Source organism: Postia placenta (assembly GCF_002117355.1).
Source record: "Postia placenta MAD-698-R-SB12 unplaced genomic scaffold POSPLAscaffold_10, whole genome shotgun sequence".
Taxonomy (NCBI): Eukaryota; Fungi; Basidiomycota; class Agaricomycetes; order Polyporales; family Adustoporiaceae; genus Rhodonia; species Rhodonia placenta.
In genome coordinates this window covers 1,106,434-1,121,930 of record NW_020169841.1, presented here as the reverse complement: position 1 = coordinate 1,121,930, position 15,497 = coordinate 1,106,434, and the positions used below count along the sequence as shown (strand labels likewise).

The 15,497-nt window shown below is 53.4% G+C and overlaps 7 protein-coding genes across 7 annotated transcripts; 3 read left to right on the top strand and 4 right to left on the bottom strand.

The window, feature by feature from the left end:
• Positions 1-1,058: 1,058 nt before the first annotated feature.
• On the top strand, positions 1,059-2,143 carry POSPLADRAFT_1047937 (hypothetical protein; the record flags this gene model as incomplete). Its single annotated transcript, XM_024479389.1, has 8 exons — positions 1,059-1,093; positions 1,140-1,222; positions 1,271-1,309; positions 1,366-1,457; positions 1,514-1,717; positions 1,765-1,807; positions 1,922-2,009; positions 2,104-2,143. The coding sequence occupies 8 exons, from the start codon at positions 1,059-1,061 to the stop codon at positions 2,141-2,143; spliced, it is 624 nt and encodes a 207-aa protein (XP_024337302.1).
• Positions 2,144-2,196: 53 nt separating this feature from the next.
• Positions 2,197-5,669, bottom strand: POSPLADRAFT_1075141 (hypothetical protein; the record flags this gene model as incomplete). Its single annotated transcript, XM_024482784.1, has 4 exons — positions 2,197-3,228; positions 3,610-4,082; positions 4,137-5,538; positions 5,597-5,669. 4 exons carry the CDS (start codon positions 5,667-5,669, stop codon positions 2,390-2,392), a joined length of 2,787 nt encoding a protein of 928 aa, XP_024337301.1. The 3' UTR covers positions 2,197-2,389.
• Positions 5,670-5,877: 208 nt separating this feature from the next.
• Positions 5,878-8,737, bottom strand: POSPLADRAFT_1171611 (hypothetical protein). The gene is made up of 9 exons (XM_024488139.1): positions 8,624-8,737; positions 8,526-8,567; positions 8,425-8,469; positions 8,308-8,373; positions 8,111-8,247; positions 8,021-8,058; positions 7,923-7,965; positions 6,424-7,867; positions 5,878-6,361 (listed from the first exon to the last, which is right to left on the bottom strand). The coding sequence occupies exons 1-9, from the start codon at positions 8,683-8,685 to the stop codon at positions 5,959-5,961; spliced, it is 2,280 nt and encodes a 759-aa protein (XP_024337300.1). The 5' UTR covers positions 8,686-8,737; the 3' UTR covers positions 5,878-5,958.
• A 542-nt stretch (positions 8,738-9,279) lies between these two features.
• On the top strand, positions 9,280-9,650 carry POSPLADRAFT_1058674 (hypothetical protein; the record flags this gene model as incomplete). Its single annotated transcript, XM_024481070.1, has 4 exons — positions 9,280-9,384; positions 9,448-9,459; positions 9,522-9,557; positions 9,612-9,650. The coding sequence occupies 4 exons, from the start codon at positions 9,280-9,282 to the stop codon at positions 9,648-9,650; spliced, it is 192 nt and encodes a 63-aa protein (XP_024337299.1).
• Positions 9,651-9,805: 155 nt separating this feature from the next.
• Positions 9,806-12,071, bottom strand: POSPLADRAFT_1075139 (hypothetical protein). Its single transcript, XM_024482783.1, has 10 exons — positions 11,637-12,071; positions 11,505-11,582; positions 11,257-11,452; positions 11,075-11,207; positions 10,936-11,013; positions 10,783-10,862; positions 10,615-10,722; positions 10,426-10,557; positions 10,025-10,373; positions 9,806-9,969 (listed from the first exon to the last, which is right to left on the bottom strand). The coding sequence occupies exons 1-10, from the start codon at positions 12,052-12,054 to the stop codon at positions 9,904-9,906; spliced, it is 1,638 nt and encodes a 545-aa protein (XP_024337298.1). The 5' UTR covers positions 12,055-12,071; the 3' UTR covers positions 9,806-9,903.
• A 682-nt stretch (positions 12,072-12,753) lies between these two features.
• POSPLADRAFT_1058672 (hypothetical protein) lies at positions 12,754-14,555 on the top strand (the record flags this gene model as incomplete). Its single annotated transcript, XM_024481069.1, has 14 exons — positions 12,754-12,796; positions 12,853-12,973; positions 13,024-13,060; positions 13,114-13,203; positions 13,268-13,369; positions 13,429-13,495; positions 13,573-13,595; positions 13,652-13,727; positions 13,780-13,794; positions 13,848-13,948; positions 14,004-14,155; positions 14,212-14,285; positions 14,341-14,397; positions 14,470-14,555. 14 exons carry the CDS (start codon positions 12,754-12,756, stop codon positions 14,553-14,555), a joined length of 1,044 nt encoding a protein of 347 aa, XP_024337297.1.
• Positions 14,556-14,822: 267 nt separating this feature from the next.
• Positions 14,823-15,233, bottom strand: POSPLADRAFT_1058671 (hypothetical protein; the record flags this gene model as incomplete). Its single annotated transcript, XM_024481068.1, has 3 exons — positions 14,823-14,873; positions 14,950-15,077; positions 15,140-15,233. 3 exons carry the CDS (start codon positions 15,231-15,233, stop codon positions 14,823-14,825), a joined length of 273 nt encoding a protein of 90 aa, XP_024337296.1.
• Positions 15,234-15,497: the final 264 nt, after the last annotated feature.

The following is a 15,497-nucleotide window of genomic DNA, read 5'->3' as shown; positions in this document are numbered from 1 at the left end:
AGTCGCCTGGGCATTCCCAGTTCGTTGTGTCCGTATGACTGCATCATTTTACTCCTTCCGAGGTGTCAATGCAGCACGACAGTAAGCTATAAGCACAAATTTTACGTGACTCAAGGTGGTTGGCTACTCATCAGGAAGTGCATTTTGCAGATGCGCATTGGGTGCCGTACTAATGGGTCAGAGAAGCGCCAGCGGTTTGCGTGAGATCTGATCTGACGCTTTGGGTCACGGTACCGCAATCATTAAAGCGCGTGATGAACGCGTCTTGGACGCGACTACCTTTCTGGCGTCTGTCGACTATCTGCGACCTACCAGTCCTTCCACCGTCTCTGATTTCAGTTGGCATCCGTTCATTCCACCGGTTCTAACATGGATCATCTCAAATGCAATAGATTGACATGTAGAAAAGCATTGACAGAAAAAGCTGTAGTGGTATGGTATTCTGCCTAGTACTCCTGCCGGGAGCTGACTGACTGTTACTTAAGACGACTTGTGCGTGGGCTTTTTTTGTCTGATTCGGGATGAACAACATATTCTTTTCTGGCATTAAGGTTCCCATATATTCTGTGGTAAGTCGACAAGCGGTCTGGATGCATATGTTCCGAGACGTATGTCCTGTCAGTCGAATGTGCCAATGAACTCTTCAATGCATCGAGGTTATGTCCTGGTAAGCTTATTTTGTTTATCGCTATGGCTCGGCCGTCTAAGACTGTTTACAGCTTGTGAAACATCTTTGACGGAACCGTGAGCATCCGTTACCATGCGATCGTGAATGACCGCTCGACTTGACGACTTCACTAGAGATGACGTGGTTGTGAGTTGATGGTATACTATGGCTATGCCAGCTAATCCATCTGGAACCCGTCAGGTGTGCTCTCTACACCCATCCAATGACTACAAGACCGTGAGCAAGAGCGCATATATGCACTCATCCGGCTGATCTCGACATCTCTGAAGTCAGTCTTGTCGGGACTGAACCCGACCATCGTTCTGGAAATTTGTAGTCGGTAAGTTGAGTCGTACTATGCGGTCCTTCCCATAACATGGTTTGCAGGGCAATGTCATTCTGGCAGTATCAAGTTCATCAAGAACAGTAAGTACCATTGACGTCGCATGAATTGTACTGGAACGCCATGAAGATCATTTCAACATGCTGTATATCGCAATGTTAACGAGAAAAATGCTCAGCTGCAAAAGCAGTTAGACAATGTTATTAGAGAAGGTCTTACCCATTGTGGCTTTCCCGCTTACATCTAACACCTCCTTTCAGCCAATGGAGAAATCAGCCTTCTCAACAACAAGATTGCCGGTAACATAGATTGATTCGTAGCGTCATATCGCATTTTGCTGATCGTATCGCATCAGATCTCGAGCGAGACTTGGAGCTCGAGCGTCGGAAAATGGCTGGCCTGCAAGACTCTATCAAGGAGCGCGACAAAGAGTATCAGAAATTGAAGGTCAGTCTAGCAAAGATGTCACAGTTGAACAACCCCTTGATATGCTTCGACTGCAGACGCATTATGACAAGATCAAGAGGAAGGCACTTCTGGCACCCGGCCTTGTTGGCAACGAGAACACAGGCTTGATGGCTGGAGCTGATGGCCACCCTGCAGATAGAGTCGGGTTGAACGAGCAACAGAACAAGCACAGATCAGGAATGGCATTTGGCGCAACGGTTGACATGGGAGCCGTAGTCGGAGACATGGAAGCCAACGGGGTCCGTTCCCCCTTTCCACCTGGGATGGATCCCTGACTTGCTTCTAGATCCAGCGCACGCCGATTGTAAATCGTACGCTTGGGGCCACAGGTATGCAACCCGGTTCCGCATGGCGGAACCCAGGACCCGCCCCGCTTCGCCACAACCCACAGAGACAACCATTCAATGCCATGGCAGATCGTTCCTTCAGAACGAACACGACAGGTTCAGATCACTCCAACAGTGCAGGGGAAGTCGAGAGGTTGCTGGCTCCTGCCGCTCAGCACTCCATGCGCACAAGTGACCGTTCATGGTCAGCACCTCAAGGACGCCTCGGGGTTCCAGCCCAGAGAGGTCTGTCGTGTACGCTCATATATTTGAGATCAGCACAGATGACTTTGCAGCAGCTTTCGCACAACCAACGAGACGTACCAGTGGAACTTTTAAACCCGCGCCAGTCAGGTGATACAGTTCCCGTCGTCTTACGCCAACAAAGCGATCATGTGTATATCATCCTGGTTCCTGTCCGCTGTTGGTCCAGTCTGTAGTCTGATTGTACAGAATATGGGGTATAGATACACTACTGTTATGTGACTGTTATGCGCAACGATAAGACTAACGCAAAATTTAGTACAATGACATTGTGAGTAACGAGGGACGTAAGTCAGTGAAACAAATAATAAGAAATGAAGGTTAGTCGCGCAGTAACGTGCCATTCTTCTCATCCTCTAAGTATTGGCCAATGGCGAGGATGTCCTGACCTGCTCTGCGTAAGTAACCAGCAAGAATATCCCGATCAGCTTGAGGAAGAAGATCAGCGAGTTTGTCGACTTGACGTTCGAAATCAGGATCTGGAACGGAAGGAGTCTGCACAACTTGTGCTTGACCTTGTCCTCGTGCTCGAGCAAATAACGATGGTCGACGAGCCATAGAGCTCTGACGATTAGGGCGCGCAGTGTTGGCTGAGGGTGGTGATGGATCCTTCGGAGGGCTAGTAGCCACGGAAAATGTTTGTGAGCGTTGTATTCGACCCGGTGCAGCCCTAGGGCCTCCCGGCACTAGTGGTGCCGCTGGAACCGGCGTCGGCGGCGGATGAGACGTGTTTGGATTGCGTTTAGACAGAACGCGGGAAGGTGAGACGGGTGGCAGGGCCGGCCTGTCCTTCCTGACACTCGCCTTCCTACCAATCGACGAAAAGAAGCCTCCTCCAGATTTGCCTCCTGGCAAAGCCAAAAAGCTCCGCGCCGGAGTAGTCACGAGAGTGGATGAACGTAGCGAAGCACGTGAAGATTGCGATTGAGCCAGCGATGGATACGGTAACGTCGACGGGAGAGCATTTGATACAATGTCGATTGGGCGCGTCGAGAGGTCGGTAGCACTATATGCATCTGGACGTATCGGAAAGGTCGCCTCAGTTGTAGTGGATCCATGCGATGTATGTCGCGGAGTCTCCACGACCGCGCGGGTAGATGGTGTTGCAGGCGTCACTCTTAGACGCAGTGCACTGGTCTGTGCCGATCGGGCTCCGTTGCCTATTGAGACCTTCAGTCAGCGTAGTCATCAGGAGGGCTCTACATGAGAGTCACCTGGATGCTTTCTGACCCGCACCCAATCTGCAAGCCCACAGTCACACCCAGCGAGTTCATTTATCTTGTGCGCATACCCAGTGGCACGCTCTACTGCGGTCCTCTGTACAACCACATCCCTGCAATGCATTGCGTCCGGCCATAGGACTTTTTGCCTGGACCGTGGTTTGGGAGTATATGAGCTGTGTGCAAAAGTTTGAGGAGGGATGTCATGGGGGGAGGGAGTTCGTGAACGCCGCGGACTAGGTGATTTTGACTTCGCTATAGACGAAGTGCCAGATGGCGTGCGTGGTAACGCAGAAAAGCGTTTGAGGTTGGTGAGCGCACCTCGGAGCGGGTTGTTACTCGATCCTGACCCCGGCAACATAGGCGACGATCGCTCATTATCAGTCGCTGGCGAGCCCCTGGTGTTCTTCGGAGGAGGGGAAGGTATGTGCGAGAACGTGCTGTGAGAGTGAGAAGACGTCGACGAGCGCGACACCGAAACACTCGGGACTTTCTCGGCTCCGCCATTTGGCGACGCCGTACGCTCAGCTTGCGTCAGGCTGACCCAGCTGCTCTTGCGTCGAAGGTCTGGACCTGACCGCTGTGTCCGCAACGAATGTTCTGATATTGCTGGAGGCGTGTCGTTGTCACTGACAACGTTCTCGTCTCTGGGTAACATGGTGGATGTCGAGTGTGTGATTTCGGCATGAAGAACAGAAGCATCTGAGGTGGCAGGGGTGTTCATGACTGTCGAAGGAGGGTGAGCACCCTCCCGAACGTGCATCGACCGCGACTTGGTCAGCGGCTTGGATGAACTATTGTGTTAAGGAGTCAATCTCAACACCACATAGACAGACACTGCGACGCACCCAGTATCAGACTGTGCACCTTCCCGCGAATGTGCAGATCCCTCTTGCAAGTCCGTGCGTGACCGACTTGGTTCGCGCGACGTGATCGATGCCAACGCATCCGACACCTCCCTGGGCAACTGTAACGCATCTCGCAGGGCGTTGTATCGACCTACTTGACTAACTGGCTGTGAAGGAGTGTATGCGCGTGGAGGGCGAGGAGGAGCAGGAGTTGTCGATACCAGAGTGTTGCGTTCTAGTGCGGGCTGAGGTGGTGGTGGTAGCGGCCCCGCAGTGGAATGTACTCCGGGTTCATAGGACACGTACGGTGAGCCGGAACGCGAAGATTCCCGGTAGTGGTTCTGATGCACGGTAGAGGTATCTCCAGGGCTCGTCATGCCCGCACTGGTGTTTACTACGTCTGTTAAACCGCTATGACCAGGTCCTGGGGTTTTACGCATCATGCCCGCCGTGATGCCGACAACTACGGGTCCAACGACAGGCTGTGAGATTTCCTTCGACTCGCCGATTGCCGGGGTCAGCATCTCCTGTTTACGCCTCTCGGTATCAGGCGTAGTCAATGCACTCAGGTTGCCACCGAAAACACCCAGCGTGCTGGATTCGGATCCCTCAGGAGTGTGTCCAGGTGACTGCGACGGTGATTCAGCAGGGGTTTGAAAGATGGGAACTTTGAGGCTGGCTGCATAACCATGTTGTCCTCTCGAGATACCACGCTCGGTCAACTCCGACGCCGGTGGCACGACACCAACGATGCCCACGTCCCGCGAGGACTTTCGCCGGTGCAGCGGTGTCGCGCTCTTCGCCTCCGACATGGAACGCTGATGCAGCGCTGGCGATGATGAAACAGGAGCACGATCAAAGGAGAGGGGCGCAGTTGACGGCGGCGTTAGGTTGGTATATGCCCTAGGCGAGGCGTCGGGAGGGGCTACCAGTGCTAGACCATCGACGTGAATGCCACGGCGAGACAGAATAGTCGACGTCACCGAAGCGCTTCCTGCATCAGCACCCACATCTCTCCCTCCCTGACTTCGTTTGCGACTGAGTGACGCCGGAAGCGTCGAGTCGAGCTCGACAATGGCTAGACGCCGCCTGTCTGCTCCTCCCTCGGAGGGTATACTTGGCCGCCTTGTATGGCCGGTATCGCGGTTAGTCGAGGTCTCCGGCCGGGAGTCATTGCCATGCGTGCATGCGTCAACGTGGCGGTCGAAGTCAGAGTCAGAGTACTCCGATGACGAACGACTTCCGGAGTGGCCGTGAGGCGATGCTTCTCTCATGATTGATTCGGCGGGAACGCTTTCAGCAGCATTGAATGCCGAGTACGCGCGCCCAGCATGTTCTGACTGGTAGTAGGAAAGAATGTTATCGGTGTCGCGACGGACGATGTTTGGGCGCAGTCGGACCGCTGAGGACCACTTTCATCAGACGGGAAGCTAACATGAGAACGGAAGCCGACTTATTACCTGCGCCGTTGCTATCGCTCTCTTCGGAAAGCAACTCGTGGATCGGCCCTTGGTGCAGGCCTGCCACACTCATGGCTGAGGTGGTAGTAGATAACCAAGATACATACTTTGTCGTCGCCGGGGCCGGCGTACAGAGGGGCGCGCTCGTCACTCCCGACGCCGCTGTCACATTCCGCGGCCGGGCATCACTTGTGACACGCATTGTAGCGGTGACCCTAACCCTTATGCACATTGCTCCTTGCTACATCCTCAATTCGTTGGCGCATGGCACGCAGGGCGTTGTTGTGCAGATGAACGTGTTCCACAATATACATCAAAGAGAATACCGGCAGCAGTGTACATTTTCGTGACAGTCGACCATTTCACCACTCCATCTTCTTTGTCTTCCTTTCCGGCGCAACCGGAATTTTGTTTCCCTTGTACCCGAAACCGTCCAACCAGGGCCACATCTCGCTCCTGCGCTTGTCAAACTCCTCGATTCTGTCGACTTTCTGGAGCGTTAGAGCAATATCATCGAGGCCGTTCAACAGGCAATGTCTGCGGAATTGGTCGACCTGGAAGGGGATCGCGGGTTTGCCGTTGGGTCGGCGGACCTCCTGCTTCTCGAGGTCAACTTCGAGCTCGTGCCCTGCCTCGGCGTCCTCGGCCAGAGCACGGCAGTCAGCATCAGGTAGCACGATGGGCAACATGCCATTCTGCATGCAGTTGTTCCGGAAAATGTCTCCAAAGCTGGGAGCAATCACACACAGGATGCCGAAGTCCTTCCTGTGGGTAGAAATTAGTGAATTAGTAACCGCCTTGGCACACGGGTAAAGCGAGAAACTCACAGAGCCCAAGGCGCGTGTTCACGAGAGCTGCCGCATCCAAAATTCGGCATGTCGCAAACGAGGATCTTTGACTGCGTGTACGATGCGCGATTCAAGACAAAGTCAGAAGGCTCGCCTGACGGGGTTCTGCGGAGAGCGTAGAAGAGGGCATTCGCGAGACCAGTGCGCTTCAACGTTTTCAAGAAAACAGCAGGGATAATCATATCCGTGTCCACGTTCTCCATGTGCAGAGGAGCAGCAATGCCCTTGAGAACACGGAAGGGTGGCACGCTGGAAGGGGCCTCGGCTGCTGGGAGCGGTGTATCCGACGCAGCAACAGATGAAGTGCTTGTCACGGTCCCCTGGGGTTCAGGAGACGGCAGTACAGCGTCCGTGAGGAAGTCGAGAGCACTCGTGAGCTTCAGCTTCGGCTGGGCGTCAGTCGCTGCGCCCAGGAACTTGCGCACGTCTGTCAGCTTCCCCGTCATCGCAGCTGCCGCGGCCATCGCGGGACTGACAAGATGCGTCCTGCCACGGGGGCCCTGGCGGCCCTCGAAGTTACGGTTGCTCGTGCTGGCGCAACGTTCCTCGGGTTCGAGCTTGTCCGGGTTCATGCCCAGGCACATCGAGCAGCCCGCTTCGCGCCAGTCGAAACCAGCACGCTTAAAGACGACGTCCAACCCCTCCGCCTCGGCGTGTTGCTTCACCAACCCAGAGCCTGGGACAATCATCGCCGACACTCCTGGGGCCACCTTCGCATCGGGCCCAGCGGCAAGAATGATCTTCGCCGCGGAACGCAGATCCTCGATACGACTGTTCGTGCACGAACCGATGAAGACCTTGTTGATCTTGATGTCTTGCATAGGCGTTCCCGGCGTGAGGCCCATGTACTTCAAGGCACGCTCGATGTTCTCGCGCTTCTTCTCGTCCTGGACGCTTGAAGGGTCGGGGACGGAGCCTGTAATTGAGACAACATCCTGCGGCGAGGTGCCCCATGTGACAGTCGGGAGGATGTCTTCCGCTCGGATCTGCACCTCGATGTCGAACTTTGCGTCTGCGTCCGTTTTAAGGGTACGCCAGTACGCCTCCGCACGGTCCCAGACCTCGCCCTTAGGCGCCAATGGGCGTCCACGGAGGTATTCGAAGGTCACCTCGTCGGGAGCGATCATACCAGCTCGCGCACCACCCTCAATACTCATGTTGCACATGCTCATCCGCGCTTCCATGCTGAAGCCACGGATGACATTGCCCGCGTACTCGACGACACAGCCTGTTCCTCCAGCTGTGCCAATGACACCGATGATGTGCAGCACCACATCTTTTGAGGTTACGCCCTCAGGTAGGGTTCCCTCTACAGTGATCCGCATGTTCTTGCCCTTCTTCTGCAGGAGGGTCTGCGTCGCCAAGACGTGCTCCACCTCCGAAGTGCCGATACCGAACGCAAGGGAGCCGAAAGCACCATGCGCTGTAGACGTACCACATGAGCGACAGATACACCGTCAGAGTGGTTGGCTACTCACTAGATGTATGGGAGTCACCGCAGACGCAAGTGATACCGGGGAGCTGATGTGAAGATATCAGTATCTTCTCTGCTATCATCTAAGCTGTCGGTACACACGGTAAAACCTTGCTCTGGCCCGATAATGTGCACAATACCTGTAGAATGAAGTTGTAAGACGTGATGGAGTGGAACATGATATGTGCATACCTTGCCGGCGATCAGTCATGCCGAAGTAGGTCAACCCGAATTCCTTAACGTTCTCCTCAAGGGCCTGACATTGCGCACGTGAGTCTGGCTGAGCAACGAAAGACTCCACACTCTGGAAGTTCTTGCGAGATACAGTACTATGACATGACATGAGCGTCAACGCTAAGATCGGATGGACCCTGGTTGTGAATACGCACGGAATGTTATGGTCAACAGTGACCAGAGTGCAGTCTGGACGGCGAACACGACGGCTTGCCGTTCGGCTAAAGCAAAGTCAGGTACACGTCAAAGTCTAGAGGCGAGCATTGACTCACAGTCCCTCGAACGCTTGTGGGCTGGTCACTTCGTGCACCAAGTGCCTGCGCGTCCAGATATTCAGGATACAATCGAGCAGGATCGATCGCGTATATCGCACCTGTCAATGTAGATGAGGGCCAACCCATCTTCTTGAACGTCACTGCAGTTCACCCTGTGTTAGGATACTCCAGATAACTACGAATAGGGCAGACATACATAACATGATCGTCCCAGATTTTGTCGTAGAGAGTACGGGGTTTCTGAGTCGCCGCAGGCATGTTGACCGATGTGGATTGACCAGACAACAAATAGACAAGTACTAGTCGGTTGGGGTTCAAGAGTTAGCACACACAGTAATAGCCACGCCACCCCGCCTGTGACTCAGCCTCGAAATATGACTCGGTGACAGACCACGATCACGATGCGGGGCATGTCCCCGATCGGCCGGCGCGGCCCGAGCATAGATTCGTGATCTCGATAAGGTTTTCGATCGTCAGCAGGCGCCTAACGCACAACATCACAGCCGAAGCCTGGCACACCGTTACCATGCGGAGCTATATATATTCAAGGGCCCGTTTTCTAAATTCTAAACGTGTTTGTTCAAAAGTCTAGATTGCGTCCAGGCTACCCGAGTACATTAGCTACAGATCGCGAATTGTCGTCATTTAAGTCCTAAAACGGACGGCCGGTGATGGCCGGGGCACCCGCAACTGTACAGTTCTCAGCCACTCGTGATCAGAATTTCCCAGGCTTGTGCACCACGCCCGCCACCGCTGTAAGTCGCCCATCCTCAAGACAACAGACCCGTCGACCATGGCCAAGTCCAAGAAGTATGTTCCTGGGGCGGCTGAACGAGGAAATGAATTCTGACAATGACATGCTGCGATTTCAGCCATACCAACCACAACCAAAACAAGAAGGCTCACCGCAATGGTATCAAGAAGCCTACGAGCTACAGGACGAGGTCGATGAAGGGTGTACGTCCTCACAGTGTTACTATCTGAATTGACATCTCAAATATGAATGCGTCTTGCCCGCAGGTTGACCCGAAGGTGGGCTAAACTTTGTGTTTGTATGTGGGGATTATCACTTACCGGACTATGACGTTCCGCAGTTCCGCCGCAACGCCAAGTACGCGTTGACGGGTTCAGTGCGTGTTCTTCATTGTATGGTAGCTGCTTCATGGACTCATCCATCTGTACAGCGGAAAGCTCGCACGGAGGCTAAGGCCGGAGAATCATGATCTGCCTTCTCGTGAGAAGCACTTGTCTGTTGTCGATCGAGGACGTCACGTCGAGAGGAACCAGTCCTTGGGTGCGGCGTGTCATCATGTAAACCATTATCGCTACTACCATCCATATGCACCGCAGTATGCTTAGGACTGTTCACGCAGAAATGAAAAGCCCCAAAACACTTGAATATTGTCTGCATGATTACTGATATTGCACAAGCTCTGGCAGATATTATCATACGCAGGTTGAAAGGCGAAACGTGGGTCATCGATGATCCTGGCTGCGACCGTCTTTTGCTTTCTGTTGCAGCGTCTGCATGAGCCTGTGTGCCTGCATCTCTAAGTTCAATCACAGATTTCGTCATCCGATGTACGCGAGCACTCACCGCTGCATCTTCTGGAGGCATTGCGCCCTTCGCCATATTGTGCTTCCCGAACCGGAGTCGCTGTGCAGGACGTTGCGGGAGCTTGTTCGTGCCCTCCTGCGGGACTAGCAGGGCCTCGCATTCCTCGCGCGACGCGACGTGTCCGCCGAGAAGCGAGAAAAACTTATGCCGCAGCACCGTTTTGATGCGCTCGAATGCGTGCGTCGAGTACCACCCGTCGCGCTCGTTGCACTCCTCACGCAGGTCCTCCTCGTCCTCGATTATCTCCTTGAGCATCGGGTCGTGGATGTCGCATAGCTGGAAGGCCGCAGTCTCCTTCGTTACCGTCACACCGTCAAAGATATGCGACCTGCCCAGGGATCAGGTTCGCCCATGTAGAACGATAAACAAATGGCACGCACTTGCGGTCCTCCTCTCGCACGTTGGAGTCGAATCGATTTTGCGCGAGCTGGGCTCTGTCCTCCTGGCGTTTGCTGACCACGGATGGACGGACAATGGGATGGTTGGTATTGCGAAAGTACAGTCTCTGATAGCTGTGTCGACGCAGTCAGTGACCAACGAGAGGATGAGAACGCGGAAATAGTGCATACAAGCGCGCTTCTGGATCCTCGCGTGGGTCGTAACCCAAGCGGATCTGTGTGTCCCGCCACGGACCATCCGCAAAGACATACGAAACTAGCGGAAGAAGATACTTGGAGCTGACAGGGAGTATCAGCGCTATTGCATATGTAATGGTAGGTACAGGATATCACCCTTACTTGATGAGCTCCCGTATTTCGAATGGCTCGAACTGGTTAAATATCGCCACTCGCGTCCAAACAGGACGCTCTTGGAATAGCTGTGTCCCGCGTATGTATATGATCAGCTATTTGCGGTTTCTGATATGTAATAACTGTAGGATATTGTCCCACCTCTTCTATTCGTTTGAGGAGTGTCTGATCAGCTTTCTCGCGTTGCTGCTCCACTAGAGGAGATGGCTTATCCGGAACCTAATACGCGGTGCATATAAATTAGTATAGTAGAAGGGTAGGTGAAAGGATGAACACATACCACCTTGTCTGAAAATGCTATAGAGATTGGTCCGAACCCCTTCCAACGCATCCTGTTTATGAGCCGCTTCTTTTCTTCTCCAGTTTCCTCATTGATCACAGTGGTCATAATGGATGCAGGGTTGGCCTTGTAGCTATATACGGTTCAGCAATAGGCCTGAGCTGCATGCGATTTTGACATACTTATAATTCTGAGGGATATTCTGCCGGCTGAACAATGGTGGAGGGAACAGTCGCAGGTTGCTCTTCAGCTTCAAGCCAGACTGATGGTTATTGTCTGTACCCGTCAGCTGAGGGTCGATGTCCATGGCTGACGGATCCTCTGGAACGACATAGTCTTCCTGCTCCGGAGGTATCCTAAAGTTCATAATGCCCTCGACTACTCTCGCGTTTGAGATGGGTCCCTGACTAATCATTGCGTCGTTACTTACCGTCCATAGTGTCCATTGCTGTGCGTAATTTCGCTATAGGATCATCCATATCTGGCTGATATTGATAGTCCACCATGCCTGCAATGCGGACCTGCATGAGGCGCGATTGTCACTGAAAGGCATTCAACATACTCCTGAACCGCGCCGTCTTTGGTATGACACCCATTGCTTCCACTGTGTAATCGCCTACTGAGCCGTCTGCCGTGCTGCTAGAAGGAACATCTCCGTCTCGCTTTCTGCGTCTTCGTTTTACGACTTTCAGCAGTATGTTATGCGTGTGCACGACTTCTCCCGGCACTGGATGCGCGAACGGGTTGCCCGGTCGAAGATGCAATTCAAGAAGCGGCTCAGTCTTTCCTGAGGAGCGCTTGAATGCGTTGTCAATATTACTCTGCCCTCCAAGACGCTCTACTGCGAGAGGGACGGATTTTGGTTGGACATAGCCGGGGTACTCGATCGAGTAAAAATGTTTCGACGGGAGGGGTCGCTCTACAGCAGCAGTTGTCTTTGTCACAAAAATAGTGGAAGGTCCTGCCTCTGAAGTCTCCATTGGAGAGTCGTGGATAGGATCTGAGCGCTCAGCCGGTGAACGCGTCGGGCGCACTTGGGGCGGCGAATAACGAGGTTTGGCAGATCCACGATCTGATCACGATCGACGGCGTGTCCCGATTGTCAATATTTGTCCGTCTCTCAAGTACGAGCAACAGGCGTAGGTTGGCGTGATACCCAGGTAATTCGTGGTTCCCCTGTTTGCAACAAGCCGTGTATGTTGCAATAGGCGCGGCCGGTCACTCAGCAGTCGATATGCTATCTCCGATGTGCCCCTCTTGCCGGGCAGACACGAGTCTGCTCACCGGGTTATTCATTGTGGCGAGAACCTGAGAGCCTGACTGATATTCTTTAGTCTGGCGTTGCGAACCTTTAGAAGGCACCCCGGGAATCTCGGAGTCCGGGCGGACCCATGCCGCTGCAGTTTCTAGAGTCTGCTTTATGCCCACTGCCGGGACGACGCGCATTACGGCTCGCAGCTGCACCATGAATGCTGTGATGTCTTGTGGCCACACAGAACAGTCGCCAAGGCCAATGGGGTCGTTGATAGTTGTTTAAGCCGTCCATGCGGGTGCGCTGAACCACCGAGAGGCCTTGGAAGAAAGTATAAAGGTCTCACATTGTCGAGCGCTGCCAGACAGACCCGTTTTAGTATTCAGCAGAACGCGTCGCATTCCACTCATAACTGTCAGTAATAACGATGACCGCTATTCCCGAGCTTCCTTCCAAGAAGGTTCCATATGGTGAGCGTCGTTCAATCCGCTGGAAACACACGAAGACTGACTTCCCATGTTGACAGTGCGATTGGGCAATTCAGGCTTGAAAGTGTCCAGAGTCATCCTCGGCTGCATGACCTATGGCGCCGAGTGGGCCGAGTGGCTCGTGGGTGAAGAGGAAGCTATCAAGCACATTAAGTATGCGTGAGTAACTTCGCATTACCACTACTGGTGGCCGCGCTCATCTCTTGCAGTTATGATGCAGGAATTCAGACATTCGACACCGCGAACGTGAGGCTTTATAGTGACGCGGTCTGCGTGCCCGCTGAATTAAGGTCGTGTAGGTGTACTCGAATGGTCTCTCTGAGGAGATTCTCGGCAAGGCCATCAAGCAACTCAACCTTCCCCGCGAGGAAATAGTCGTGATGACCAAGGTGAGACGAGCGTAACTAATGCGACATCATACTATTGACAAGGCCACCTTCATGTTGTTTACAGTTCTCCGGGCTGGTAGGCCGCACGCCGGGCGTCAAGTATTTTAACCCGCTCCAGGCAGAGCAAGAGGAGCGTTTCGTCAACCAATGGGGCACGAGTCGCAAGGTGAACAGTTCACCGAGTCGGGTCCGTCGAAACGGCTAGCTTATCTTCGTGTGAAACAGCACATCTTCGACTCGGTTAAGGCCAGTCTGAAGCGCCTGCAACTGGACTACATTGATGTCCTGCAAAGTGCGTCGAGACTCGTGCTTTGGCTTCCTGTTCACCAATTAATTTCCGGGAACTGCTCTAAGTGCACCGATTCTCAGGCGGCACCCCCATCGAAGAAACTGTGCGCCTTCCAGTGCACATCAATAAGGTATAATCGTACTCACGCCGCTGATGTAGATGACTGCCCTGCACGACCTAGTCAAGCAGGGACTTGTCCGGTACATCGGAATGAGTTCTTGCTACGCCTGGCAGTGTATGTACTATATGATTTTGTGGGATCGGTCTAATGAGGTCTTGCACCACAGTCCATGCCATGCAGAGTGAGAGGATACCCTCGTGACGCTAGTTAGATGAAACTGACGGTGCACACCAGACTATGCAATCAATAACAACCTCACTCCCTTCATCTCGATGCAGAACCACCACAGCCTGATCTACCGTGAAGAGGAACGCGAGATGTTCCCCACGCTCAAGGTCCGCGTCAGCCTAGTACCTTCAACTATTCAGCTGATCATGACCCTCTGCAAAGCACTTTGGCGTGTCTGCGATTCCGTGGTCGTCCCTCGGGCGCGGCCTTCTGTGCAGGCCCTACAAGAGCCAGACAGCTACGAAGCGCGGCGAGACGGACTGGTTCCTCAAGAACTGGGAGGGCAGCACGACACTGAAAGACATCGTCGACCGGTTAGTAGTCTAGTCACAGCACGTGGGCCCTATACACTCACGCGCTACGTTTGCAGCGTGGAAGAGATTGCAAAGAAGAGGGGCGTCAGCATGGCACAAGTTGCCATCGCTTGGGAGGTTTCCAAAGATGGTACGATGAGGGTCCGTCAGTTGTATGGGATCCTGTTTTCATCTCCCGGTAACAGTTGTGGCGGCACCCATCGTGGGCACGACTAGCCTCGACAATCTCAGGGACATTCTTGGTGAGTACTGAGTGACAATATACAATTGTTGCGGAGAGTTGCTGATGTCTGTTCTGGGGCCCGTGTGCTTAGAGGGCATCCATCTGAAGCTGACGGACGAGGAAATCAAGCATCTCGAGGAGTCGTACAAGCCGATGAGGATTATTGGGCACGCCTAGGAATTCCTTGGATGGTTGTGCGGCAGCTTGGTAGGAGCCTTCTATCCGCTTCTATTGTGAATGTATCCGCGAATGTACAATATGAGTTAGTGAAAGTGAAGCACGACGGACTTGATAATGATTGACCCCCCTTTGTTCCATGAGCTACGACAGAAAATGGCATCGCTAACCACCATAGCGATAACAAGAAGCACAGTTGGATGATTAGACGAAGGAGTTCATATGATACAACAAGCGGGGAGTCAAATGACCTAATGCTACAGGCTGTTATTTGGATCCGAGATATTTCTGCATGGCCATGAGCTCTTCCATCATTTCCTATTGAGTGTCAATTATTCGTTTAAGCATTTCTCCTCGCTTCTGGCAACAGCGTTGAAAGCGGGTGATAACGCACCTTGGGGTTAATGCCTGCCTCCTGGAACGCCGCAGACACCTTCATGACCGCATCCCGAACATTGGGCTTCATAATGATCTTGAAGATCTCAAGCTTAGAGGGCATGGCGTTCCCCTGTACATCCACCCCTGTAACATGCACAAGCGTCGCATTTACTTCCAGAGGGCGTAATTGTAACGACATTACTGACCTTCCTTCTCCAACGCGCTCTTCAGGTCCAGCACGAGCTGCTGTAGTTCAGGCTTCTCCTGGAACAGTCTAGCAAATTTCTGTTGCGACTGCATGGCGGCCTGCGCTGACGGCTCCTCGGAGGCATGCCGCCGTGGGGTTGTTGAGAACTCTGCATGGCGCATATCATGTCGAGGCAAGCTGATTGTGCGAGGCGCATGAAGCATAGAGGGAGCTAGACGGAGAGCGTGACATGCTGCTATGCGTCTGAGGGAGATACGGGGCAAGACAGTCGGCAACATTGTCAGTGAGAATGAAGAGAATGGGAAGCCGGATGACGGAGTGCAAGTGGCATACCTGCCGAGGCGTGGGAACAACGC